The sequence below is a fragment of the Cololabis saira genome, chromosome 1 (genome assembly GCF_033807715.1).
Source record: "Cololabis saira isolate AMF1-May2022 chromosome 1, fColSai1.1, whole genome shotgun sequence".
In the NCBI taxonomy this organism is placed as follows: Eukaryota; Metazoa; Chordata; class Actinopteri; order Beloniformes; family Belonidae; genus Cololabis; species Cololabis saira.
The window spans coordinates 1,690,114-1,716,499 of NC_084587.1; the positions used below are offsets into that span (position 1 = coordinate 1,690,114).

The following is a 26,386-nucleotide window of genomic DNA, read 5'->3' on the forward strand; positions in this document are numbered from 1 at the left end:
CGTTTAGGTTTCATAGCTATTTGGTTGCTGATGAATCATGGGAGTTATTTCCATCGCCCACGTTTCACCTTGTTGCCTGATTTTGTTGAGAAAAGTGACGAGTCGTCATCGGGGCTCATATTTACCCCCAAACCCCCTTAAACCCTCCTAAACCCCCCCAACCCTTCACGTACAGTTTCACTGCTCTCTTCTTCACTTGCATGCGTCACTTTCTGTTCTCGTTTGCCTTCCTTCTGCATGCTGATTGGTTGTCTCCTGCTGTGGGCGGGGCTTACGGACGTAGCTCCACCCTCCCTGCATGCCTAAAGAGCAAGGCCCCCCGGGGCCCCCCGGAGGGCGGGGGCCCGGCCCGCACCGTCCTCACGCAGCGCGTGCTCAGGTTCACCGACGAGGTGGCGGTCAGGTGAGGACACGCCCCCTTATCATGGGACACGCCCCCTTCAAGGGACACGCCCCCTTCAAGAGACACGCCCCCTCCGCACGGGACACGCCCCCTCCACACGGGACACGCCCCCTCCACACAGGACACGCCCACAGTGACTACGTTTCCATGCAGTCAAAATCCGGGTTAAGGTCAATATTCCGGTTACTGAAACATTGAGTGCGTTTACAAGGGGAGTTTAATTCCTCTTTCATTCAGAATTAAAATTAAATCCGATTTAAAATGAGTAAAAATGACCATGTAAACACCTAATTCCCAATGAAAATGGCCATTCCGAAATAAGTGGCTGGGTTATTCCGATTTTAAATCCCAATAGAATAATTCCGCGATCATGTATACACTCATTCAAAGAAAAAATAAATAAATACATTTAAAATTTTTTTTTTTAAATAAATACATTTAAAAAATAAATTAATAAAAAAGGAATAGAAAAAAGAAAATAAAAAAAGAGAAAAACAAACAAAAAAAAACAAATAAAAATAAAATGTAAATAAATAAATAAAATAAATTAAAATAAATAAATAAATTTAAAAAATGTATTCACTCATTCCTCTTTAAATTAATCCTGTCTTTCTTTCTGCTCGTTCCCTCGCCCGTCTGTCTCCATGACCTTATATTCCACTGGGCTGGTTTTCCAAACAAAGTTTCAAGATGCAGCAGCAGTAAACGCTGGTCAAGAGCAGAGACCATTTATTTAAGAAATACAAATCATTAAAAGAACAGATGGAAACAGGAAACATCTTTTCAAAGTTGTAGCGGCTAAGTTAGTTTTTCTTCCGGTAGTTTAACTTCCGGTCCCCCCCCTATCCAATCAGAACCTTCCCAACCCCCAGACCTGGAGAGGAATTGGAGAAAGACCATCAAACGTGTTTTCCATGTAAACCTCAATTCAGAATTACTATTTCCATGTAAACTGGAAGGAAAATAGTTTAATTCGGAATTATTTAATTCCTTTTCCAGCGTCTTCCAGTGGAGCTTGATCTGGTCTGGCGTTCCTACAAATCCTGCTTTGCTTCACTTTTCTCTCACCTTTTTGTAAATCTAGCTATCCCGGTACTTTCTACCGTCTACAAATGGAGAATTGTTCATATCTTTCATTACATTTATGAAGTGATTACCGTATTTTCTGGACTATAAGCCGCTACTTTTTTCATAGGTTTTCAACCATGCAGCTTATACAAAGGTTATTCTATTCTGTGGATTTTTCTTCCACCGCTCGGGGCGCTCTAACCGGAATTAGAATCAAAACTAAGACAAAATGAAAGCTGCAAGCAGCGATGAACGGGCCCTCGCACTCACGGCCACCGCCCCCCATAAGCATATCAGAAATGACACCACCCACGACTTCCTATGTCAAACCATTGAAAATTTATAGCAGAAAATCGGGACAACCAATCAGAAGAAGGGGCGGGGCTAATTTTCACCAATTATGGTCAAGGACTCATTACAGAGTCCCATGACACCACCCACGACTCTTTATGTCAAACCATTCAAAAGTTATGGCAGAGAAAAGTATTCTAGTGGGCACTGTTGAGCCATTTTTCCACGCCCATTAAACCATGAAATATCAAATGTATCACCAGGCCTGCCTTGCATGCAAAATTTGGTGACTTTTGGAGAACTATCAAATATGGACCAATCACATGAAGGGGGTGCATGCTTTTTGGCGTCTAGCGTCGCCACGGTAACACTTTTGAAAGAGAAAAGTAATGCGCGTAGTCGCAGGATGAAGACGCACATTTTGATGTATAACACACCTGGGTGCACGATACGGTTCGGGCCGTATTAATTCTCAAAGGAATGGCATAAATTGCTCCAAAATTACGCGATTAATTCAGAATGTTCAAAATGGCCGACTTCCTGTTCGGTTTCGGCCATGGCGCCAAGAGACTTTTCTTTAAGTTGCGACATGATACAGGTGTGTAGCGATTTTCGTTCATGTACGTCACACCGTATTCTGGGGCTTGAGGCGCAAAGTTTTTTCTGTCTGAACCAACCAGATGAAGGGTGGGCGCGCTTTTTGGCATCTAGCGTCGCCACGGTAACGCTTTTGAAAGAGAAAAGTAATGCGTGTAGTCGCAGGATGGAGACGCACATTTTGATGTATAACACACTTGGGGGCTCGTTACGGTTCGGGCTGAATTAACTGCCGAAGGAATGGCATAAATTGCGCCAAAGTGACACGATTAATTCAAAATGGCTGACTTCCTGTTGGGTTTCGGCCATGTCGCCAAGAGACTTTTCTTTAAGTTGTGTACCGATACAGGTGTGTAGCAATTTTCGTGCATGTACGTCAAACCGTATCGTGGGGCTTGAGGCACAAAGTTTTCTAGGGGGCGCTGTTGAGCCATTTTGCCACGCCCATTAATGTAAACCATTAAATATCAAATTTTTCGCCGGGCCAGACTTGCATGCAAAATTTGGTGACTTTTTGGGCACGTTTAGGGGGGCAAAAAGGCCCTCCTTTCGTCAGAAGAAAGAAAAAGAAAGAAAAAAAAAAAATTCCTACAGATACAATAGGGCCTTCGCACTGAAGGTGCTCGGGCCCTAATAAATGCAAAGAAGAATACGCTACTTCTTCTTTAGCAGATAGAAGTAGAAGCAGATTTCAAACAGATAAATAGATAAATAAATACTGGTTATTTTCTCTTGGTTCTGTCCCGTTTTAATCAGCAAAGTTGCTGCCGTGTTAAAAGACACTGTTAGGAAAGATCTATTTAGGTACAAACATGTACATCATTTACAGTTCAAAATCCTTCTGTACATGTAGTAAATATCTAATCTAACAGAAATATCTGCAGCTGAAATATCTTTTATTTTAAATAGAGCGGATGCGGCTTATATGGAGGTGCAGCTTATAGTCCAGAAAATACGTCTCCTCCTGGTCTTGGTTTCTCCGTGTTTATAAGAACTTCCTGGACTCAAAAGACCAAGATTCCTTGGGAAAAGAACATGTGCAGAAAACAAATTCCTGTTCCTTTTGATGGGGAAATCGTACGGAAGAGAATCAGGGCCATGCAGGAGAGAAAATATCTGAGAGGGGAAGATTTTTTTTTATTGTGCAGTTGGAGAAAAAAGTCAAAATGTTGAGAATAATGTTGAAATACAATTTCAAGAATAAAGTCGAAATTTCGTGAATAAAGTCGAAATTTCAAGAATAAAGTTGAAATACATTTTTCTTTTACGACATTTCTCGACATTTTGACTTCTTTCTCGACTTTTCAACATTAATCTCGACATTTCGATACATTTTTCTCAATATTTTTCTCCTGCCTGGCCCTAATACTCTTCCGTAGAAATCCCGTTAGGTGTTTACATGACCAAATATTCGGGTTAGAAAAGGAGGAACCCAGGGCTCATATTCGGGTTTTTAAAACCCAAATATGAGATAATTCGGGTTATTAAAAGGGGTTATTGGTGTTTACATGGCCGTGCAAATTCCGGTTATTGCCAATATTCGGGTTTTAAAAGGGTTATTGATGTATGGAAACGTAGTCACTGTCTCCTCCATTATTCTGGGTCCTGGTTTCCATGGCAACCCGCCGGCCTCCCATCCGGACGGGCGGAGCGTCGGAGCTTCATGAGTTTAGGTGTCTGGTTCTTCCTCTGCTGACCTGGTCTCCGTCTCTGTTTCCTGTCCCCCGTCTCTGTTTTCTGTCCCCCGTCTCTGTTTTCTGTCCCCCGTCTCTGTCCCCCCCGGTGGCCACGTCGTCCCGCTACAGCGACCTGCAGCCGTCGCTGGACCGAGTCCGCAGCGCCAGCACCACCTGCCTGAGGCCCGACACCAACTTCCACTCCTCCGACCGAGACAGGTACGACGGGAAGATTCACCCAATCACTGATCACCGTCACGACCTGAAACCCAGAATCACCGTCACGACCTGAAACCCAGAAACTCTGTGAAACAAACGCAGGATTCATGATGAGCTTTGCACTTCGTCTGATTCTGTTGTCTTTTACATTTTACACGATGTCCAACATCTTTGGAACGGGCTTTGTCCTTGAAAACGGAGACCGAGGATTCTCCAGGTCTCTCAGACCCGGGTTTCTACAGAACATTGTTGGGTTTTAGGACGGTGAATGTCTTCATGTTTCCTTCATAAAAACACATCCTCACTCCAAGTCGTCACACATTGAAGCTTTTTCATGTCCATTCGTCTATCTGGTTAGGTTTAGGCTTCATAGCGATTTGTTTATGTTTAGGCTTCATAGCTATGTGGTTACTTTTAGGGTTCATAGATATTTAGTTAGGGTTTGGGTATCACAGCTCCCTCGTTAGTTTCGGGCATCACACATTTCTGGCTAAAGTTACATATACATACATAAGAAAAAAGAAAAAAAAACGCTCATACGAACACCTTCCCATTTCCAGCCAATCGCAGTGGAGCAGGGGGGCGGGGCTTAGCTGATGACTCATACAGGCTGCAGAATCGTTGGTGACACCTTAAATCAGAATCAGAATCAGAAAAAGCTTTATTGCAGGTCAGACATGAATCAGACGAGAGAACTTGACTCCGGTTCACACCGATGGCACCATTAATACGGACGCCATTTTTAGAGGAAGGATGACACTGGGATGGAGGAGGAGGGAAAAAAAGGATCTTCACACTGTGTATTAATACCTAGTGTCAAGGTGCAAAAAAACACCTCAGCACAGAAAAGCAACATACACACAACGAAACAACATCATAACTTGTGGGTATGGGGGGGTGGGCAAGTCGAGGGGGGGGGATCCCAGCCCAGTTCATCCAAGTGAGGGCCACGGCTTCCGTGGTGGTCGAACCCGGAGGCTGTTGGGGGGCGGCTGATAAGAGGGAGGGGCCGAGGAAGGCGTTGAGTTGAGGGAGGTGTGTGTGTTTATCAGTAACTGTATGTGTAGCGATGAGTCAGTGAACCTTCGCCCAGAGCTGCTCTCAGCCAATGTCCTTGATGTTATCAGGCGGCTCGGTCAGTTCTGAAAACAGGGTCCGCAGATGTTCCTGAGAGGGGAGGGTTAGTGGGGGCAGTGTCATCTTGTTTACATTCCACCAGGAAGATTGTGACCGGAGCGATCGGCCAAGACCGCTCTGTCAAGGTCAGATTATAGGATCAACAATTATATTGAAAACAGACAGACTCAGTAATTTTCCGTCTGCCTTCAGTCTCTGGTTCATCAATGGCGACTCCAATCAGACGAATTTGTGATCAATTCCCGCCAAGCCGAGCTTCCAACCACTCCAAGGTTTTCTCCATCTTGCCATTGAGCTCAAAGACCGCCGCCAGCCTGCGATTGTAGAGTGATTGTAGAGTTTCGGAGGAGTGAAAAAGAAGAGACTCTGAAGACAAGACAAACAAAAGCAGTAGCAGGGCAGATAGATAAGGGAGAGGAGCAGAAAAGAGCCGGAAGAATAATAAATAAACAAGTTATTACCGTAAAACCGACCAGGCAGAAAACTGTTGACCAGGTCCGGTCTGGACAGTGGGTCAGAGTGGGTCTCCAAACATATGGAGGTGTCCAGGGTTGGGGGCCCCTCTGGGGTTGGGGCCCCTCTGGGGGGCCTCCGCGGGACCCCATGCAGCTAACCGAGGTCCGAGGCGTGAAGATCACCAGGAGACTCTTTCATCTGCTGTGTAAACGTGGTTTTATGTTTTCACTTCTTTTCGTTGGCCAACGGCAGCCGAATGCAGCCCACCTCCATCCTGAGGGGCAGCAGAGGGAGAGGGGGGCCCCTGAGGCCCCTGAGGCCCTTCAGCCAGACCGTGCTGTCCTGTCCTAACTCGCCTCGCCCGGACAGGTGCATGCCCACAATCCACTATCCACAACCCACAATCCCCCTGAACCGCCCCCTGTGCTGACCTCCTCCCCAGCGCCCAGCCAGCGTCTAGATGTGGTCCCTGGTGGATCCATCTGCGGGGCCCCTGGGGGCACCTGGACTGTTGAGCTGGATGTACCATGTGTTGAGGAGGGGACCAACTACCGGGCCCCTCTCTTCAGGTCTTCCAGGTCCATCCAGCCCCCAGTTGGACTCCACTTGGACTCCACTTGGAGTCCATGGACCTGCTAGCTGCGGCGGGGGACCTAGCATCCTAGCATCCTAGTATCCTAATATCCTAGCATCCTAGCATCCTAGCATCCTAGCAGTGTGGTGTTAAATGTCCATCAGTGTTTTTTGTGTTTCCATGAAAGATGTGATTGACGAGTGTCGTGGCCCGGTAGCAGTAGAGTCGCCCCCCCCTCCCTTGACCCTTGACCTTTGCTGATGTCGTCAGGTTTGTCCCCCCCCCCCTGATTGGCCGGTTCTCTCCTGTGTCTCCCAGGCCCCTCCCCCACGGAGGCTCCTCCCCCCCGGCGGGAACTCCCACCTCAGGGCGACGAGGTCGACAGCTGCCCCAACTTCCTGCCCAGAGCAGCAGCATCGAGCAAGGTGATCCATCCATCATCCATCCATCATCCATCCATCCATCCATCCATCCATCCATCCATCCATCCATCCATCCATCCAATTAAAGTGCTCGTCGTCAATGAACCTTTATCACCTGAGGAAAATGAGACGCAACAAAAATGCTGGTCATGTGACGATAACGATAATTGGTGCCTCTATAGCTATGCCATGGCAATGGAGAGGAGTGCCTTTTCCGGCCAGATTTCGGTTTGCTACTCCTCCTACAGATTTCGGAGGACCCAGGCGAATCATTTATCAAAACATGCGGCTCGATCGGGAATAGTGTGCTATGAATTTTGGTGTTGAAATTCCCATTTTTCCCAAAGTTATTCCCATAAAACCGGCCAAAAAAACCCATTCACAGCGGATGGGAAAAAGTTAAAAAAGAAAGACAAAATTCACCTTTTTTCTGAGTCACCTAACCTTCTCATACTTGCACATAGAAATGTCATTCAAACTTCAAAACGGAGGAAAACTTCTCTTCTCTCCAAAACACCAAACGGTTTTTGCGAGGGGGTAGAGCGCCGCCAATACCTGTCTCTGTCCCCATTGGCTGTAATGTAATCAAAAGTTTTCTTCAAAAAAATGTCACTCTGACTTTGCACTGAGCTTACTCACTCATTTTAAGGAATATCTGAATAAAATTAAGATTGTCAGAATCTGCCGGGTTCTGTGTCTCTCACAATGTTTTCGTTTTTCTGCTACGAGCTACTGTTTTCTCACAAATCAGAGTTATTTGAGACCTTGTCAGAAGCCAAAATCTGTGTTTTTCTCACAGCCAAACCGGAAGGTTCTGAAGAGAGGTTCTTGTTGCCTCTAGCAACCAGAAGTCAGCTGCTGACTCAATGGCTGCGTCCGAAATCGCACACTTCCACCCTAGTGAATATGCAAAATGAGTGTGTGAGATTTTTTAGTGCGTCCGAAACATTAGAACGTACTCAATAGTATGTACTATCCATACTCAATAGTATGTACTATCCATACTCAGTAGTATGTACTATCCATACTCATTCTGGAGAAATTTTTTAGTGTGGATTGATGGACACTAGCCGAGCAGACACTTCCCACAATTCAATTAAAATGCGTTTGGTTGCTAAGTGATACGTATATGTCCAGTAAATACCCACACAGTAAATACCCCCAAACAGTAAATACCCCACCAGTAAATAGCCCCGACCAGCTATAACTTATAATGCTATAACTTTTTAATGGTTTGACATAAAGAGTCATGGGTGGTGTCATCGGACTCGGTATTGAGTCCTTGACCATGATTGGTGCAAATTAGCCCGCCCTTTCTTCTGATTGGTCTATATGTGATAGTCCGATAACTTTTGAATGGTTTGACATAGAGAGTCGTGGGTGGGGTCATTGGACTCGGTATTGAGTCCTTCACCTTTATTGCTGAAAAATGCATCAATGTACACAAATGGGCAGCAGCCCCCCGTGGCACTCTCGAAATTTCTGCGAGGAAATTTTCTAATTAAATATATAATGCAATATCGTAGAGGAATAAAAACAAGACTAAAATGGTCCTGGACAATTCTGACTAAAATGAGACTAAAATACTCAGACTTTTAGTCGACTGAAACTTGACACGACTAAAAGCAGAATGAACGTGACTAAAACTAATGAAAACTAAAATGAGAGCTAAAGTTGAAACAGGCTGACAGAAACACTAGTCAGAGACGAGTCTCCGTCCTGGTCTGGTGTCTCATCTTCCCCCGTGTCTCTTGTCTCTCAGCTCTGGCGGTGGAGGAACGAGCCCGGAAACTGAAGGTGCACCAGTACCGGCCCCCGACGTCCCGGGACCCCAACACGGACCTGAAGACCAAGCGGGAGGTCTGTCCCGCTGCCCCCCCTGGTTCCTGTGGTAGATCTGGTCCTGGTCCTGGTACCCTGACTGTCCCCCTGTCCCCCCAGATGTACGCCGAGCAGCGCCGCAGCAGCGACAACGCCTCGGCCCGCTCCACCGACAGCGACATGAGCGACGCGTCTGCACCGTCCCGCGCCAGCAGCGTCTCCCGCCTCAGCAGCACCAGCTGCATGTCCATCCAGTCGGAGCAGCCGGGGGGACGGTTCAGGTCTGTCCCACCGCCCCGTCCCCGTCCTCTTAGAGCAGGGGTTCTCAACTGGTGGGGGGGGCCCCCGAAGGGGGTCGCAGACATGTTTCCATTTGGTCGTGGGCCTTTGCCTGGGGAAGGAAACGTGCCATTAATCCTCCTGACCAGTAGAGGGCGATAATGCCCTGTAATGCGAGTTGACACCATAGGAAAAGTTTGTTTACATATATTGAGGCGAAACGCCTCAATATATGTAAGGAAGGATAGGAAGAATATATGAGATATGTACGGAAGAGTATTAGGGCCATGCAGGTGAAAAAATATTTGAGAGGGGGAAGATTTTTTTTTCATTAAAGTCGAAATGTCGAGAAAAAAGTCAAAATGTCGAGAAAAAACTCGAAATGGCGAGATTAATGTTGAAATACAATTTTGAGAAAAAAGTCGAAGTTGAAATACAAATACTGAAGTGTTAAGTGCTGCGCAGATAAGTATATGTCATAATATATAATATTAAGTATAATAATATTATTATATAATATTAATATTATAATATTGGTATATAATAATATTATATAATGTCATCTTGTTTGGGCCAGGATAAACGGGAAAGAGCGGAGCGGTGCTGCTACTGCTGCTGTTACCATGGTACCACCTCCCCCTCCCAACGTGCCATGTGGCTCTGAGTAAAACGTCTGAATTAATGCACACTACTGATATTTACTCAAAAGTGTGCCGAACTAAAGTATACTTTTTGAGTATTGTCGAAGAATAATATAAAATCCAGCTCAGAAGTCCGCTGTGGTGTAGAGAGTTTTATTCAGTAGCCGTCGGTGAGCAGACCTACAGAGCGTGTCTGGGTTGGTGTGCTGACCCAGAGTGGTTGGAATCATGACTTTTATACAGTAAGTTCAAAGTACAGTAGTAGTAGGCAGGAATAAACAAGCCAAGTGAGAGACAAAAAGTAATTTACAGTCAGATGTGATCTGTGGCCAAATGCCGTTATCGGGTATTTGGCATGACTGTCACTAAGTTGTAAATTACCCCATAAGGAGTTCTCGTGGTTCAAGTCTGTGGCCAAATGAGTTGGTATTAACATATCAGTCAGGAACTTCATCATATGGCATTCCCGTGGTTCAAGTCTGTGTTGAAGCCACTTCAAAAGGTGTCTGCCCTGCAGGAGGTAGGAAGCTGGAGCTTCACGTCACAATGGTGTGACATTGTCTCAACAGTATATACTGTTTAGTATGGCATTTCAGACGCACCGATGGGCTTCAAAATAAAACAGGAAGTGACAGACCGTGACATTACCCCCTCCTCAAGGGACAGATCCCAGATTTAAATAACAAACACCCAAGAAAACCAACCCAGGGGGTCTGGAAGAGGGCCCAGGCTAACGCATAGTCAGAGCTCAGAGGGCCGTCCTCGGGATCTTGGCTTGGGCTGAGGCGCGAGCAGAGTCCTGGGCAGGGGTCTTGGTACCGGCTGGGGAGCAGGCAGAGTCTGAGGGGCCGGCTTTGGGGGACACTGGGTCCTCGGCAGGGGTCTGGGTGTCGGCTGAGGTGCAGGCAGAGAAACGGGGCCATGCTGGGGTCCGTCTGGGACCACCACTGGAATAGGGACATGGTGAAGGGCGTAGTTGGACCCAGATGCAGGAGAGCAGGAGGCAGGAGTTCCCAAAACAGTGATTTATTTAACTAAAACAAAACCAAAAACTCTAGGGGGGACGGTGGTCCTGGATCCAGACCTGTTGAGAACCGCTGCTCCGATCCTTCATGTCCGTCTGCATGTTCTAATCTCTGGCTGTTTCTCTCTCTACTGCATGCTGCATGGCTGCTGCATGAACACACACACACACACACACACACACACACACACACACACACACACACACACACACACACACACACACACACACACACACACACACACACACACACACACACACACACACACACACACACACACACACACACACACACACACACACACACACACTCACACACACACACACAAACCCCCGGGGCCACCCGGGTCCACCAGGTCCAAGTCCCTGGAGGAGGACAGGAAGGAGGACCGGAAGGACCGGCGGATCTCCTGGGGGGTGGAGGGGGAGGAGGACCGCAGGAGGGCGGCAGGAAAACGGAGGTTCTCCCAGGAACTGAGGCAACGCCGGCACACGGTGGCCGGGGACTCCAGGGAGTCCGGGGACTCCAGAGAGGGCAGGTAAGACCTGGACCCCTGAGACCTGGTCTGAGACCCCAGGGACTCCAGGTAACCCGGCCTCAGGTCTGAGACCCGCTAGCAGCACCGACCCGGGTCTCTCCTCCGGGATTCAAGATGCTCCTCAGTTATTTACTCCCACGTTGTTTCACCAAACATCAACCCGACCGCCGTCAGCTGTGCCGACCCCCCCCCTGATCCATTCAGTTCTGAGTTGTTCCCCCATAAGAACTCCCCCCGCCCCCCCCCAGACTGACCCGTCTCTGTCCTGTCCCCCCAGCAGGAGGATGCGCTCCGTGGGCCGCTCCCTGCTGAAGAGCTCCAGCGTGAGCGGGGAGATCTACCAGGACCGGACCGACGGCAGCCAATCAGACACGGCGCTGGGCTCGGTGGGCGGGGCCGGCAAGCGGCGGCGCTCCAGCCTCAGCGCCCGCGTGGTCGCCATCGTGGGGAACCGGCGCTCCCGCAGCACCTCGCAGATCAGCGGGCCTGGTGGGTAACCACGGCAACCGGAGGGTGGGGGGGGTTACCGCGGCAACCGGGGGGGGGGGACACCTGGAGACCTGCTGGTGTCTTTGTCTATTGGCCTTGTGTTAATAACCTGTATCAGGTCATCAATGACGGGATCAGTTGATCAGCTCATCAATGACGATGATCAAGTCGTCAATGACAATCATAAGGTTATGATGATGTCATTGATGACTAGATCATCATCATTGACGAACTGATCACCTTCATTGATAACCAGTTTATCAATGATATTAATCGGGTCATCAATGAACATTATGTTCTTGATGTTATCAGGGGGCTCGGTCAGTTCTGAAACAGGTCCACAGATGTTCCTGAGAGGGGAGGGTTAGTGGGGGCAGAGACCCTTTTTTAGAATTCCACCAGAGAGATTGTGACTGGAGCGATCGGCCAGGCTGCCCTGTCAAGGCCAGATTATAGAATCAACAATTATATTGCAAACAGACAGACTCAGTAATTTTCCGTCTGCCTTTACTCTCTGGTTCATCAATGCCGACTCCAAACAGATGAATTTGTGATCAATTCCCGCCAAGCCGAGCTTCCAACTTCTCCAAGGTCTTATCCATCTTGCCAATGAGATCAAAGACCGGCGCCAGCCTGCGATTCTGTTCAAGAATCGCATCCAGCTTACGGCTTTGCTCCCCCAACGTTAAAGTTTGAGTGTTGATCACCTTGCTTGATCCTTCAGCCACGTCCAGCAGCTCTGAAAGAGCCAGAACAGCTGTCAACGACTTACGCGTTTGTTGATAGACCAGGAATCCCCCCACTACAATTAGGAGAAATCCTGCTATCATAAATCCAATTATGAAGCATCTTCAACGTCCTCGACAGACAGGATCGCCAAACACAAAGGCTTCCAATGTTTCCAGGAATCCATTGTGTATCCGGCAAAAAATGTCCCATCGGGGCAAGAGGGCTCCCTTACCCCCTGACTTCTCGTCGCACTGAGAGACCAGTTAATCAATTCCATGATTGTAGAGTTTCGGAGGAGTGAAAAGAAGAGACTCTGAAGACGAGACAAACAAAAGCAGTAGCAGGGAAGATAGATAAGGGAGAGGAGCAGAAAAGCATCCGCCTTCACCGAGAGCCGGAAGAAGAGGGTGTTGATATTAATGTTGATATTGATCCTCAGATATTGATATTGATATTGATATTGATCCTCAGAAGGGAAGTCCAAGCGTGATAAAGGGGCTCTGATCCAGCGCAGCACCGAGACCAGTACCGGTACAGGTACTAGTGCTGGTACTGGTACTGGTACTGGTGCTGGTGCTGGTACTGGTACTGGTACCAGTACCAGGTTCTGACCCATGTCTCTCCCCCAGAAGGGAAGTCCAAGCGTGATAAAGGGGCTCCGATCCAGCGCAGCACAGAGACCGGCATGGCGGTGGAACTGACCCGGAACATGAGCCGGCAGCCGAGCAGGGAGTCCAACAACGGCAGCATGAACAGCTGCACCTCCGAGGGCAAGTAGGTACCAGCTAGACCCGGACCGGGTCCAGGTATCAGGAACCCAGAACCAGAACCAGGACCGGGTCTAGGACCAGGTCCAGGACCTGGTCCTAGACCCGGTCCTGCACCAGGTACCGGGAACCCAGAACCAGGACCGGGTCCAGGACCAGGTCCAGGACCTGGTCCTGGACCTGGTCCTGCACCAGGTACCGGGAACCCAGAACCAGGACCGGGTCCAGGACCAGGTCCAGGACCTGGTCCTAGACCCGGTCCTGCACCAGGTACCGGGAACCCAGAACCAGGACCGGGTCCAGGACCAGGTCCAGGACCTGGTCCTAGACCCGGTCCTGCACCAGGTACCGGGAACCCAGAACCAGGACCGGGTCCAGGACCAGGTCCAGGACCTGGTCCTAGACCCGGTCCTGCACCAGGTACCGGGAACCCAGAACCAGGTCCAGGACTAGAACCCGGACCGGGTCCAGAACCAGGTCCAGGACCGGGTCCACGACCTGGTTCTGGACCTGGTACCGGGAACCCAGAACCAGGTCCAGGACTAGAACCAGGACCGGGACCGGGACCGGTGTTTTGGGAGAAAATCGATTAAGGCTCGAGAGTGGTCGGCTGCACCAAAATGAATCACACACACACACTCGCTTTTGCGATAATGATATATGAATATCTTTATTACCACAAGAAAAGCAAGCATTGCACATAGAAGACACACACACAATTGCTCTTTTGCTAGGATAAATGTGTCAAATTATCCCCCACAAATGATAGAGCAAGATTACTGACAATTACACAGCGCTAAGGCCTTATAATACTCTTACCTCGACACAGAAGACTGGAGAGCCGAACAGTTCTGGACAGAGTGGCCAAAAAAATCTGCTGGGCGTCGTGCACAAAACCCGCAGCTGACTCTGCTCGAACTTCCGGCTGTCCCGTCTTTATAACTTTCCTAGCTGGTGAGGAGGGGAAAGGGCCCCTTCACCCCTACGCGAGCTCTCACACCAAGTCGCTTCCCACGGGAACTCAGTCCCGTGGGAACAAGCCACATATTACAGTTACATTTGTTAATAAACAGCAGGTGCAGACTGTGTTTTGGGAATTCAGGGCATTTCAGGACACAAAACATATTTTTCTCCCTTCAACCAGGTCCAGAACCAGTTCCCAGTCCCAGGTCCTGATTCCTGGTTCCTGATTCAAGTCCCCGTTTCCCGGTATCTTGTCCTGACCTCTCTCTCTCCACAGCTTGATGTTCTCCGGCGTCAACGTCGCCGCCAGCAGTCAGTTCAGCGACTTCCTGGACGGACTTGGTCCCGCCCAGCTGGTGGGCCGGCAGACGCTGGCCACGCCCGCCATCGGTAGGAGGCCACGCCCACTTCCTGTCCACTTCCTGTCCTCTTCCTGTCCACTTCCTGTCCACTTCCTGTCCACTTCCTGTCCTCTTTTCTCCTCTTCCTGTCCACTTCCTCTCCTCTTCCTCTCCTCTTCCTCTCTTCTTCCTCTCCTCTTTTCTCCTCTCACTTGATTTTTCATCTTTTCCTCTGACCTCCTTCTAATCCCTTCTCTCTCTCTCCTCCCGTTGCCAAGGCGATATCCAGATCGGGATGATGGAGAAGAAGAGTCAGCTGGAGGTCGAGGTGATCAGGGCTCGGGGACTCGTCCAGAAACCGGGGTCCAAGTCCCTCCCGGGTAAGACGTCCTCCGTCTGTCCTTCCTGTCCTCCACTCGTTACCGTCCTCCATTCCTGACTGTCCTCCACTTGGGGCGGCAGTAGCTCAGGTGGTAGAGCGGGTCGTCCAATGATCGGAAGGTTGGGTTGGAATCCTGCTCTGTCCCAGTTTGCTGTCGTAGTGTCCTTGGGCAAGACACCTTACCCACCTGCCCCGTGTGAATGTGTATGAATGTTGGTGGTGGTCGGAGGGGCCGTTTGGTCAATATGGCAGCCACGCTTCTGTCAGTCTGCAGGGCAGCTGTGGCTAAAAACGTAGCAGCCGTGGCTACAAACATAGCAGCCGTGGCTACAAACGTAGCAGCTGTGGCTACAAACGTAGCAGCTGTGGCTACAAACGTAGCAGCTGTGGCTACAGACGTAGCGGCCGTGGCTACAAACGTAGCAGCCGTGGCTACAAACATAGCAGCCGTGGCTACAAACGTAGCAGCTGTGGCTACAAACGTAGCAGCTGTGGCTACAAACGTAGCAGCTGTGGCTACAGACGTAGCGGCCGTGGCTACAAACATAGCAGCCGTGGCTACAAACGTAGCAGCCGTGGCTACAAACGTAGCAGCCGTGGCTACAAACGTAGTTACCACCACCAGAGAGAATGTGAATGAATGAATAATGATCTCTGTAAAGCTCTGGGTGCCTTGAAGGAGCTATATAAAACCAAGTCATTATTATTATTACTTGTCTCCGTGTCCCCAGCTCCCTACGTTAAGGTCTACCTGCTCAATAACGGCGCGTACGTCGCCAAGAAGAAAACCAAGATCGCGCGGAAAACGCTGGACCCGCTTTACCAGCAGGCGCTGACGTTCGAGGAGAGTCCGGCGGGAAAGGTCCTACAGGTGAGAGGGTTCTGCAGGTGAACGGGTTCTGCAGGTGAGCAGGTTCTGCAGGTGAGCTGGTTCGTCCCGGCGACCCAGGTCCAGCCACGGGCCAGAGTTTGGACCCCCTCCCAGTCCTGAGTGTTTGCAGAGTTTACTGAGTCACTGATTCATGGTTTGTCTGACGAAGGTAAAATGTTTGAGGTTTCCAGCAGACGGATCTGGTGGTTCTGCTAGTCTGCTAGCTTGCTAGTCTGGACTAGCCTGGGCTAGGAAGCTAAGCTGCTAGTCTGGACTAGCCTGCTAAACTGAGTTAGCCTGCTATCCCGCTAGCCTGGGTTAGCCTGCTAGCCTGGGCTAGCATGCTAGTCTGGGCTAGCATGCTAGTCTGGGTTAGCCTCTTGAAATCTTGAACTCTTCTCCCGGGTTAAATGGGTGTCAATGATGGCTAACAGGTGGTTAAAGATGGCTAACAGGTGGTAATGATGGCTAACAGGTGGTTAATGATGGCTAACATGGTTAATGATGGCTAACATGGTTAATGATAGCTAACAGGTGGTTAATGATGGCTAACAGGTGGTAATGATGGCTAACAGGTGGTTAAAGATGGCTAACAGGTGGTAATGATGGCTAACAGGTGGTTAATGATGGCTAGCAGGTGGTTAATGATGGCTAACAGGTGGTTAATGATGGCTAACATGGTTAATAATGGCTAACAGGTGGTTAATGATGGCTAGCAGGTGGTTAATGATGGCTAACAGGTGGTTAATGATGGCTAGCAGGTGGTTAATGATGGCTAACAGTTGGTTAATGATGGCTAACATGGTTAATGATGGCTGACAGGTGGTTAATGATGGCTGACAGGTGGTTAATGATGGCTAACAGGTGGTTAATGATGGCTAGCAGGTGGTTAATGATGGCTAACAGGTGGTTAATGATGGCTAACAGATAGTTAATGATGGCTAACATGGTTGATGATGGCTAACAGGTGGTTAATGATGGCTAGCAGGTGGTTAATGATGGCTAACAGGTGGTTAATGATGGCTAACAGGTGGTTAATGATGGCTGACAGGTGGTTAATGATGGCTGACAGGTGGTTAATGGTGGCTAACAGATGGTTGATGATGGCTAACAGGTGGTTAATGATGGCTAACAGGTGGTTAATGATGGCTAACAGGTGGTTAATGATGGCTAACAGGTGGTTAATGATGGCTAACAGGTGGTTAATGATGGCTGACAGGTGGTTAATGATGGCTGACAGGTGGTTAATGATGCTAACAGGTGGTTAATGATGGCTAACATGGTTGATGATGGCTAACAGGTGGTTAATGATGGCTAGCAGGTGGTTAATGATGGCTAACAGGTGGTTAATGATGGCTAACAGGTGGTTAATGATGGCTAACAGGTGGTTAATGATGGCTGACAGGTGGTTAATGATGGCTGACAGGTGGTTAATGTTGGCAACAGGTGGTTAATGATGGCTAACAGATGGTTGATGATGGCTAACAGGTGGTTAATGATGGCTGACAGGTGGTTAATGATGCTAACAGGTGGTTAATGATGGCTAACATGGTTGATGATGGCTAACAGGTGGTTAATGATGGCTAGCAGGTGGTTAATGATGGCTAACAGGTGGTTAATGATGGCTAACAGGTGGTTAATGATGGCTGACAGGTGGTTAATGATGGCTGACAGGTGGTTAATGATGGCTGACAGGTGGTTAATGTTGGCAACAGGTGGTTAATGATGGCTAACAGATGGTTGATGATGGCTAACAGGTGGTTAATGATGGCTGACAGGTGGTTAATGATGCTAACAGGTGGTTAATGATGGCTAACATGGTTGATGATGGCTAACAGGTGGTTAATGATGGCTAGCAGGTGGTTAATGATGGCTAACAGGTGGTTAATGATGGCTAACAGGTGGTTAATGATGGCTGACAGGTGGTTAATGATGGCTGACAGGTGGTTAATGTTGGCAACAGGTGGTTAATGATGGCTAACAGATGGTTGATGATGGCTAACAGGTGGTTAATGATGGCTGACAGGTGGTTAATGATGGCTGACAGGTGGTTAATGTTGGCAACAGGTAGTTAATGATGGCTAACAGGTGGTTAATGTTGGCAACAGGTGGTTAATGATGGCTAACAGATGGTTGATGATGGCTAACAGATGGTTAATGATGGCTAACAGGTGGTTAATGATGGCTAACAGGTGGTTAATGATGGCTAACAGGTGGTTAATGATGGCTAACAGGTGGTTAATGATGGCTAACAGGTGGTTAATGATGGCTGACAGGTGGTTAATGATGGCTGACAGGTGGTTAATGATGGCTGACAGGTGGTTAATGATGCTAACAGGTGGTTAATGATGGCTAACAGGTGGTTAATGATGGCTAACAGGTGGTTAATGATGGCTAACAGGTGGTTAATGATGGCTAACAGGTGAGTAATGATGGCTAACAGGTGGTTAATTATGGCTAACAGGTGGTTAATGATGGCTGACAGGTGGTTAATGATGGCTGACAGGTGGTTAATGTTGGCAACAGGTAGTTAATGATGGCTAACAGGTGGTTAATGTTGGCAACAGGTGGTTAATGATGGCTAACAGATGGTTGATGATGGCTAACAGATGGTTAATGATGGCTAACAGGTGGTTAATGATGGCTAGCAGGTGGTTAATGATGGCTAACAGGTGGTTAATGATGGCTGACAGGTGGTTAATGATGGCTGACAGGTGGTTAATGATGCTAACAGGTGGTTAATGATGGCTAACAGGTGGTTAATGATGGCTAACAGGTGGTTAATGATGGCTGACAGGTGGTTAACGATGGCTGACAGGTGGTTAATGATGCTAACAGGTGGTTAATGATGCTAACAGGTGGTTAATGATGGCTGATAGGTGGTGAATTATGGCTGACAGGTGGTTAACGATGGCTAACAGCTTGTTCTCGGCCCGCAGGTGATCGTCTGGGGTGACTACGGCCGGATGGACCACAAGAGCTTCATGGGCGTCGCCCAAATCCTGCTGGAGGAGCTGGACTTGTCCAGCACCGTGATTGGCTGGTACAAGCTGTTCCCTCCGTCCTCGCTGGTGGACCCTACGTTAGCCTCGCTGACCAGGAGAGCCTCACAGTCGTCGCTGGACAGCTCGTCCGGGCCGCCGGGGGTCCGATCCTAGCGGGACGACCCGGGGTCCGATGCTAGCGGACCTAGCGGCGCCGCCGCGGCTAGGCCCGGCACGGACATGTGGGACATCAACAATCAAAAAAACATTGGAAAGAGAAAGCTTTTGTGGAAACCTGACAATCACTCCCGCCGTCGCAGGGAGCGTCACATTTCAGTGTTTCATGTCCATGAAAATAAAATAAAGACTAGAACAGACCCGAGTATCGGCCAATCAGAGCGAAGCAGAGAAATGTAAACGTAAGCATGGGAATGTAGTGGAACCCCCCTCCACTCCTCCAGGGGGCCCCTGGGAGCCCGGGGGGGCCTCCTTCTGGTGCCTAGATCACGGAGCCACGTCACTTGGTCCCTCCCACATTCCTGAAGCCACGCCCCTCAATATCCCCCCCGTGGTTGCCATGGTTACGGGGCACCTCGGGTCCGAGCGAGTGTTTGTTTTTGTCGTTCATTTCTTCCCCCCTAGATGTTCCCAAGAGCGAGTCCGACGCGTCGCCGCGTCGCTCGGACGGAAGAACGCCAGATGAGAAAAAAGGGGCGTGACCAGAGCTGGTAAACATGTCCTCCGGTGGGGGGAGGGGGGTGGGGAGGGGCGTGATGACAACGCATCTGGGGCCAACTGCACCGTCACTAGCTCTGCCCACTCTAACATGAAGTCGTGACCAGTCCAACGCCATTGTTCCTGCGTTAGCACGTCTCAAATACCGTCCTAATAAACTTTCCCATCATTCCTTGTAGGTGCCGCATCCCTGCTTGAACCTGCAGGCCGCTGAAGGATTTGTAGTTTAATTTGATAATTTATTCACCAGAAGGAATGTAATCCGTGACTGCACCCAGCAGAGTTTATTTAAAGACACAAAAAGTGGGTGTGGAATTACAGTAGAAAGTGGGTGTAGGATTATAGTTTGTACAATCCGGAAGTAGGTGTGGTGTGGGTGTAGTGTGGACCACAGCATCATTCAGTATCACATTACGAGCATATAGTTGATTAATAAATGTTAAGGCAGATGGAAAACTACTGGAGTCTGCCTGTCCTAAATACAATTGTTGATTCTATAATCTGACCTTGACGGCTTTGGCCGGCCGCTCCAGTCACAATCTCCCTGGTGGAATAAAAACAAGATGCTCTGCCCTCACTAGCCCTCCCCTTCCCAGGACACCTGTGGACCTGGATCAGAACTGATCTGAGGAGTTGAGGAGTAGCTCTGGGGAAAAGTTCACATGACATAGTAAAATGAAGTAAAAGTATAGTGAATAAAGTGAGGCCTTCACATGAGTATATTTTCCTTCTAACAAGGTTTTACTGCTAAGCTGCCAGTCTGGGCTAGCCTGCTAGCTTGCTAGCCTGAAACTTTATGGGAACCAGTCCCTTTTCCCATCCCAGTGTGTCCCTTCTGGGCCCACCTGGGCTAAAAACTGTAAAAGAATCATTTGTATTTGTGTAACTTGAGGTGGTTGTGGTGGGCGTGGCTACGGCTCCATGTTTACTGCTAATGCTAATCTTAGTCTAATAATGACACTAATCGTTATGGCAGATTTTAGGGGGGGAACCTGAATCCTCCAGAACTGGTCCTGGTTCCGGTCCATAATTCAGATCCAGACCAAGAACCGGCGGGATTCAGTAAGGGTCGTTTATTTTCTACAGGAAATGGAAAACTAGTTTTTGGTGAAATCAGTTTTGTAGATAAAACAGGGTACTAGCGTGCTAAGTTAGCCACATGCTAAGTTGGCCACGTACTAAATTAGCCACGTACTAAGTTAGCCACGTACTTAGTTAGCCACGTGCTAATTTAGCCATGTGTTAAGTTAGCCACGTACTTAGTTAGCCACGTGCTAAGTTAGCCACGTGCTAAGTTAGCCACATACTTAGTTAGCCACGTGCTAAGTTAGCCACATGCCAATTTAGCCATGTGCTAATTTAGCCATGTGCTAATTTAGCCATGTGCTAAGTTAGCCATGTGTTAAGTTAGCCACGTACTTAGTTAGCCACGTGCTAAGTTAGCCACCTGCTAAGTTAGCCACATGCCAATTTAGCCATGTGCTAATTTAGCCACATGCTAAGTTAGCTACGTGCTAAGTTAGCCACATGCTAAGTTAGCCACGTTCTAAGTAAGCCATGTGCTAAGTTGGCCATGTGTTAAGTTAGCCACGTACTATATTGCCGACGTGCTAATTTAGCCACGTACTAAGTTAGCCACGTGCTAACCGGCGGTGCAGTTGGCTCCTCAGGTTTTTACTCCTGACGGTAGACGTGGTTTCCTCGTTCCGCTAGCGGGTCGTCTCTGTATCGAGGTATCCGAGGCGCGTTAGCGCTACCGCTAGTACCACCGGTAGTGCTAGTACCGCCGCAGTAACGCCGCGGTAACGTTGGTACCGCCGCGGGACTCTCACATCGGAGGGCGTGCCTTCCCTCACGCAGCACGTTTAAGGTTTCCACCCAAAACCTCCATTAGACTTTTTTTTAAATAAACACAAGCACAAAACAGCTTGATTTTTTTACGACAAAAAGTTTAACTTTTTGAAGAAAAGAAGAAAAAACAACATAGTTTAAAAAAAAAAACGAAGGCAGTTGGGTCCGTTTCTCAGAACGTCTCTCACATTTTCCTCGTGCGTTTTTTTCCGTGAACATGTTCGTCCGGGTTAGCTAGCTAGCTAGCCCCGCGCCGGAACCGTCAGACTCCGCCCCCCGGGAGAAAGGGGGCGGGGCCAGCATGACCCGAGCTGTTCCGAGCTGCATGCACACTTTTGTAAAAGCCAAGAAGAATAAAAACTCAACAAGGTAAGTGACGTAGATGCGTGTGTTAGTTCCACTTCCTGTCGGGCCGCTTGTTTGTTGCATGCAGTTGTACAGATTTTGCTCGTACTTGAATATTTAAAGAGATAAAAACCAAGAAGCCATTTCCCACGAGGTCAGCCGGAGGTCGACGCCCCCTCGGTCCTCAAACCGAACCCCAGATTACGCCGATGTCGAGGATCCACGTACTGTACAGCTGCACGGAGCAGCGCTCAAGCCCCGCCCACTCCCACTCCAGGCCCCTCAAGCCCCGCCCACTCCCGGCCACGCCCCCCAGGGGTTTCCCAAAAAAACGTGGACGAATCAGATCCGACGTTTGTTTCGACGCCACGATTTCAGTCTCAGATCTGAACGCTGTAAATACTCCGGGGGTATGGGCCTTGAACGCACCACGGGCCCTGAACGCACCGCGGATCCTGAATGCACCGCGGACCCCTGAACGCATCGCGGTTGTGAACGGGGTCCTGAACGCACCGCGGGCCCTGAACGCACCGTGAACGCACTTCGGGACCCTGAACGCACCACGGGACCCTGAACGCACCGCGGACCCTGAACGCATCGCGGTTGTGAACGGGGCCCTGAACGCACCGCGGTTTTGAACGGGACCCTGAACGCACCGCGGGCCCTGAACGCACCGCGGGCCCTGAACGCACAGCGGGACCCTGAACGCACCGCGGGACCCTGAACGCACCGCGGGCCCTGAACGCACCGTGGTTTTGAACGGGGTCCTGAACACACCGCGGGCCCTGAACGCACCGCGGGTCGTGAACGCACCGCGGGCCCTGAACACACCGCGGGCCCCTGAACGCACCGCGGGTCGTGAACGCACCGCGGGACCCTGAACGCACCGCGGGACCCTGAACGCGCCGCGGCCTCCTGAACGCACCGCGGGCCCCTGAATGCACCGCGGGCCCTGAACGCATCGCGGCCCCTGAACGCACCGCGGGCCCCTGAACGCACCGCGGGCCCTGAACGCACCGCGGGCCCTGAACGCACCGCGGGCCCCTGAACGCACCGCGGGCCCTGAACGCACCGCGGGCCCTGAACGCACCGCGGTCCGGTTCGGTCCCACCTCACCACTTTTCTTTCCATCGTCGGTGACGTCAGTTCCTTTTTCTTCTTTTCTTTTCAGTATTAACGGGAGAAAAAGTCGATGATTGTTTACAAACTTCCACTAAAATAAGAAGATTAGAGAAAAAAATCACTGCAACATTTTTGTTTGTACAACAGATGTGGCTCAAATGATGTGTATGTTTTATATATATAAATATATATATAAAAAGTTCATTTTTATTATTTACAAATAAAGAATGTGTGGAAAACAGTTTTAAGTCTTTTACAATTTATGTCTCGTATTTGTACGTTGGTGATATGATTTATTTGACAAAAATTGAAAAATAAAATAAAACAAAAAGAATGAATAATAATTAAATGGTTCCTGAAGAGTTAAAGTGGACCTATTATGGCATCTAATACCTATTTTAAACTGGCCTTGAATGTTTTCTGTGAATGTCACGTCTTCTCGGAGCAGAGGGAGGACGCTGGCGTCTGACTGGGAGAACCGAGCATGTTGCCCTGGGGAAAGTATCATCAGAGAGGTTACCCAGGGCTCAGTATTAGGACCATCTTTATTTATTTTTTTTATTATTATTTTCTTGGTTTATTTGACAGGGACAATGCACATTAATAAACATTGCTGTAAATGTGCCAGAGTTAGCCAAGAGGCTATTTTTCATCTGTAGTCCCTGGACAGATGTTACAGAGTCAAAACACAAATGTAAGATTGAAATTACAATTCATTTATAGGCATGCAGAACAATAATAAAAAGAAAAGAAGAAAAAATAAAATAATGTTAGCGAAAAAATAAAATAAATAATGTTAACGAGAACATCATTCAGGTCACCTTTGTATTACAGTCAGATATTGTTTAAACATGCCACACGGATGCTCATAATGCAAGACATGCAAAACAATAAAAATGAGGGGTATTAAATATGCAAAGCAGAAGCTCAGGCATAGTAAGCATGCACATTATATACAATACATAAAACAGTCTGATTGCAAAAACCACAAGACATGCATACAGGTACATGAGACCAGTGGTAGCAAGACAGCAAGGGAAGTTCAGTAAGGTGTAAAGTACAGAAAGGTGCAGTTAGGTTTTAGTGCTGACAGAGCTGAGTATTAATCAACCATTTCTTTAAATGAGCTCTAAATAAAGTGTATGTGTCCAGTTCTCTGATAGTTGCAGGGATGGAGTTCCATTCTAGTGCAGCTTTAACAGAGAATGCAGACTGACTGAAAGCACTTTTTCTGAGTCTCTGTTCACAATATACCTGCTCCCCCTTGGTCATTATTATAAGATAAGATAAGATATCCTTTATTTTCTCCCTCAGTGGGGAAACTTATTTTGTTGTCAGCAGTACACTTAGCACACACATGCAGGGGAGGGGTAAAAAGACTGAAAAGTCAGAAATAAAAAATATATTAAAAAAAAATATATATATATATAAAATATGTATAATCACAGAAATATGAACAGTATATACAGTTGGTTGAAAGAAAGAAACAGTGGAAACATTTTTTTTATAAAATTTATAAAAAATATTATTATTATTATTATTATTATTATTATTATTATTATTATTATTATTATTATTACTACTATTACTACTATTATTATTATTAGTATTATTATTAGTATTATTAGTATTATTATTATTATTATTATTATTATTAGTATTATTATAACAAGATTCTGAACCACAAGGAGCCAATCACAGGCTGGCAAACCATCAGGGGTCCAGTTCTACCTGACCAGGTAACTGCAGGCCAACCAGAGCGAACTGTAGCGGGACAGGTAAAGGTCTGGATCCAGACTCTAGAATCCAGACCTGCAGGTCTGGATTCTAGAGTCTGGATCCAGACCTGCAGGTCTGGATCCAGACCCTAGAATCCAGACCTGCAGGTCCGGATCCAGACTCTAGTGGTCGGTAAAGGTCTGGATCCAGACCCTAGAGTCCAGACCTGCAGGTCTGGATCCAGACCCTAGAATCCAGACCTGCAGCGGGACCCTCGGAGCTAAAAGCAGCTACAAGACCAATGAAAGCTGCAAGCAGAGATGAACGGATGAACGGGCCCTCGCACTCACGGCCCCCGTCCTCCATCAGTATATCAGAAACGACACCACCCACGACTTCCTATGTTAAACCATTCAAAAGTTATAGCAGAAAAAAGGAACTATGAAATATCGACGGCTATTTTGCAAAATAGCCGTTTTTCTACATTAACCGTAACATATATATACAGTATATATATTACCAACTCTAATTCTAATAATTAGAGTAATAATCATAATAATCATGATATATTGTTTTACATTGTATTATTATATTATGTTATGAGATCTCATGGATGTTTTATTATAGTATTATTTTATTGTTATATAATATAGTATGGTGATGTCATTTTGTTATGTTATATTATAAAAATTATTATGTTATATTAGGATATTATTATATTATTATATGCTATTTTAGTATTACATATATTACTTTATATTATATCACTCTATATGATAATTATCTATTTATTTATTTATTTATTTATTTTTCAAATTAATATTCTTAATGTATTTATTTATTTTCATTATATTATTTACACACACACACACACACACACACACACACACACACACACACACCTAGATAAATATTGAAACTCGATGTCTTTTGTTCTTTGTTCTGTATGTTAATAAAAAAGGGAAAAGATAAAACAATTCTACATTTTCAGCCGTTCTTTAAAACTACAGAACAAACACGTGAAAAACGTTTATATTTTATTTATGTATTCTTTCAAAATAGTATTTAACCATTTCTGAAGCTGAAAAGATCAGATATTCAGAGAAAGGAAACTCTAACAAAGTTTATAATAAGTTTCTTCCCTTTCTTACATTCTTACACTCTCTTTTTTCTTCCTTTTTGTTTACTTTTTCTTAGTTTTTTTCTTTTTATTCATCTATTTTTTAATGTATACTGTGTAGCTTTAATACTTAATCATTACATTAAATACTTTTCAGTTATTTATCATTATTTTCGTTGAATTGTGTAATGTTCTGTCCTTAAATCAAGGAAAACATCCTAGAAAGTAAACTGTACTGTATCTTTTTTCTCAGTTTATTTAATGTGTCAAATATTCTATAGATTGTAAACTGACATACAGAAATAATATGATACTCAATTTAAATGTGTAATTAATCCTGTTCTACTGGGCCTTTACCCCTAATAAATAAAATATATTCAAAAAAATTGTATTTAACCAAACAAGAGCTGCTTGGGAAGAAAGTTGATGTTTTATGATGTTTAATAATCGACCGGCGTGATTTTACCGCCATCTAGCGGCCGCGCATGCGCACTGCAGGATAAAGTTCATACCTGAGATAAAAGGTGTCGTTACTGAACTATGTTTTTAATAAAGATCAGTTTAATCAGGATCAGTGAGTAAACCTGACGGTGTTTCACTTTACAAACAATATTTCTGAGATTATAAAAGTCTGATGTTCTGAGTGTTTTTGTTGAAAATTTGCACAATTGTTTCTAAAAATGTTTTAATGTGGTAATTGGGAAAAAAAGGACCTCTAAAGTCAAACATTTGCTTATTTTACAACAACTGAAAATCAGGACTTTAAAGGAGAAAAAAGAGGAAAGTGTTGTTCTTTTTTTTAATTCATTTCAAAAATGTTT

The 26,386-nt window shown here is 47.0% G+C and overlaps 1 protein-coding gene across 1 annotated transcript in view; it reads left to right on the forward strand.

Moving 5' to 3' along the window:
* Nucleotides 1-19,402, forward strand: part of rims1b (regulating synaptic membrane exocytosis 1b) — a 76,781-nt gene extending 57,379 nt beyond the window's left edge. The window contains exons 19-30 of the mRNA XM_061725459.1: nucleotides 284-403; nucleotides 4,165-4,254; nucleotides 6,100-6,216; nucleotides 6,740-6,846; nucleotides 8,606-8,703; nucleotides 8,785-8,945; nucleotides 11,425-11,636; nucleotides 12,995-13,139; nucleotides 14,373-14,485; nucleotides 14,715-14,816; nucleotides 15,550-15,689; nucleotides 18,629-19,402. Of these exons, the coding sequence (XP_061581443.1) occupies nucleotides 284-403; nucleotides 4,165-4,254; nucleotides 6,100-6,216; nucleotides 6,740-6,846; nucleotides 8,606-8,703; nucleotides 8,785-8,945; nucleotides 11,425-11,636; nucleotides 12,995-13,139; nucleotides 14,373-14,485; nucleotides 14,715-14,816; nucleotides 15,550-15,689; nucleotides 18,629-18,847 (1,624 nt within the window). The 3' untranslated portion in view covers nucleotides 18,848-19,402. The remainder of the gene's footprint in view (nucleotides 1-283; nucleotides 404-4,164; nucleotides 4,255-6,099; nucleotides 6,217-6,739; nucleotides 6,847-8,605; nucleotides 8,704-8,784; nucleotides 8,946-11,424; nucleotides 11,637-12,994; nucleotides 13,140-14,372; nucleotides 14,486-14,714; nucleotides 14,817-15,549; nucleotides 15,690-18,628) is intronic.
* The last annotated feature ends 6,984 nt before the right edge of the window (nucleotides 19,403-26,386 follow it).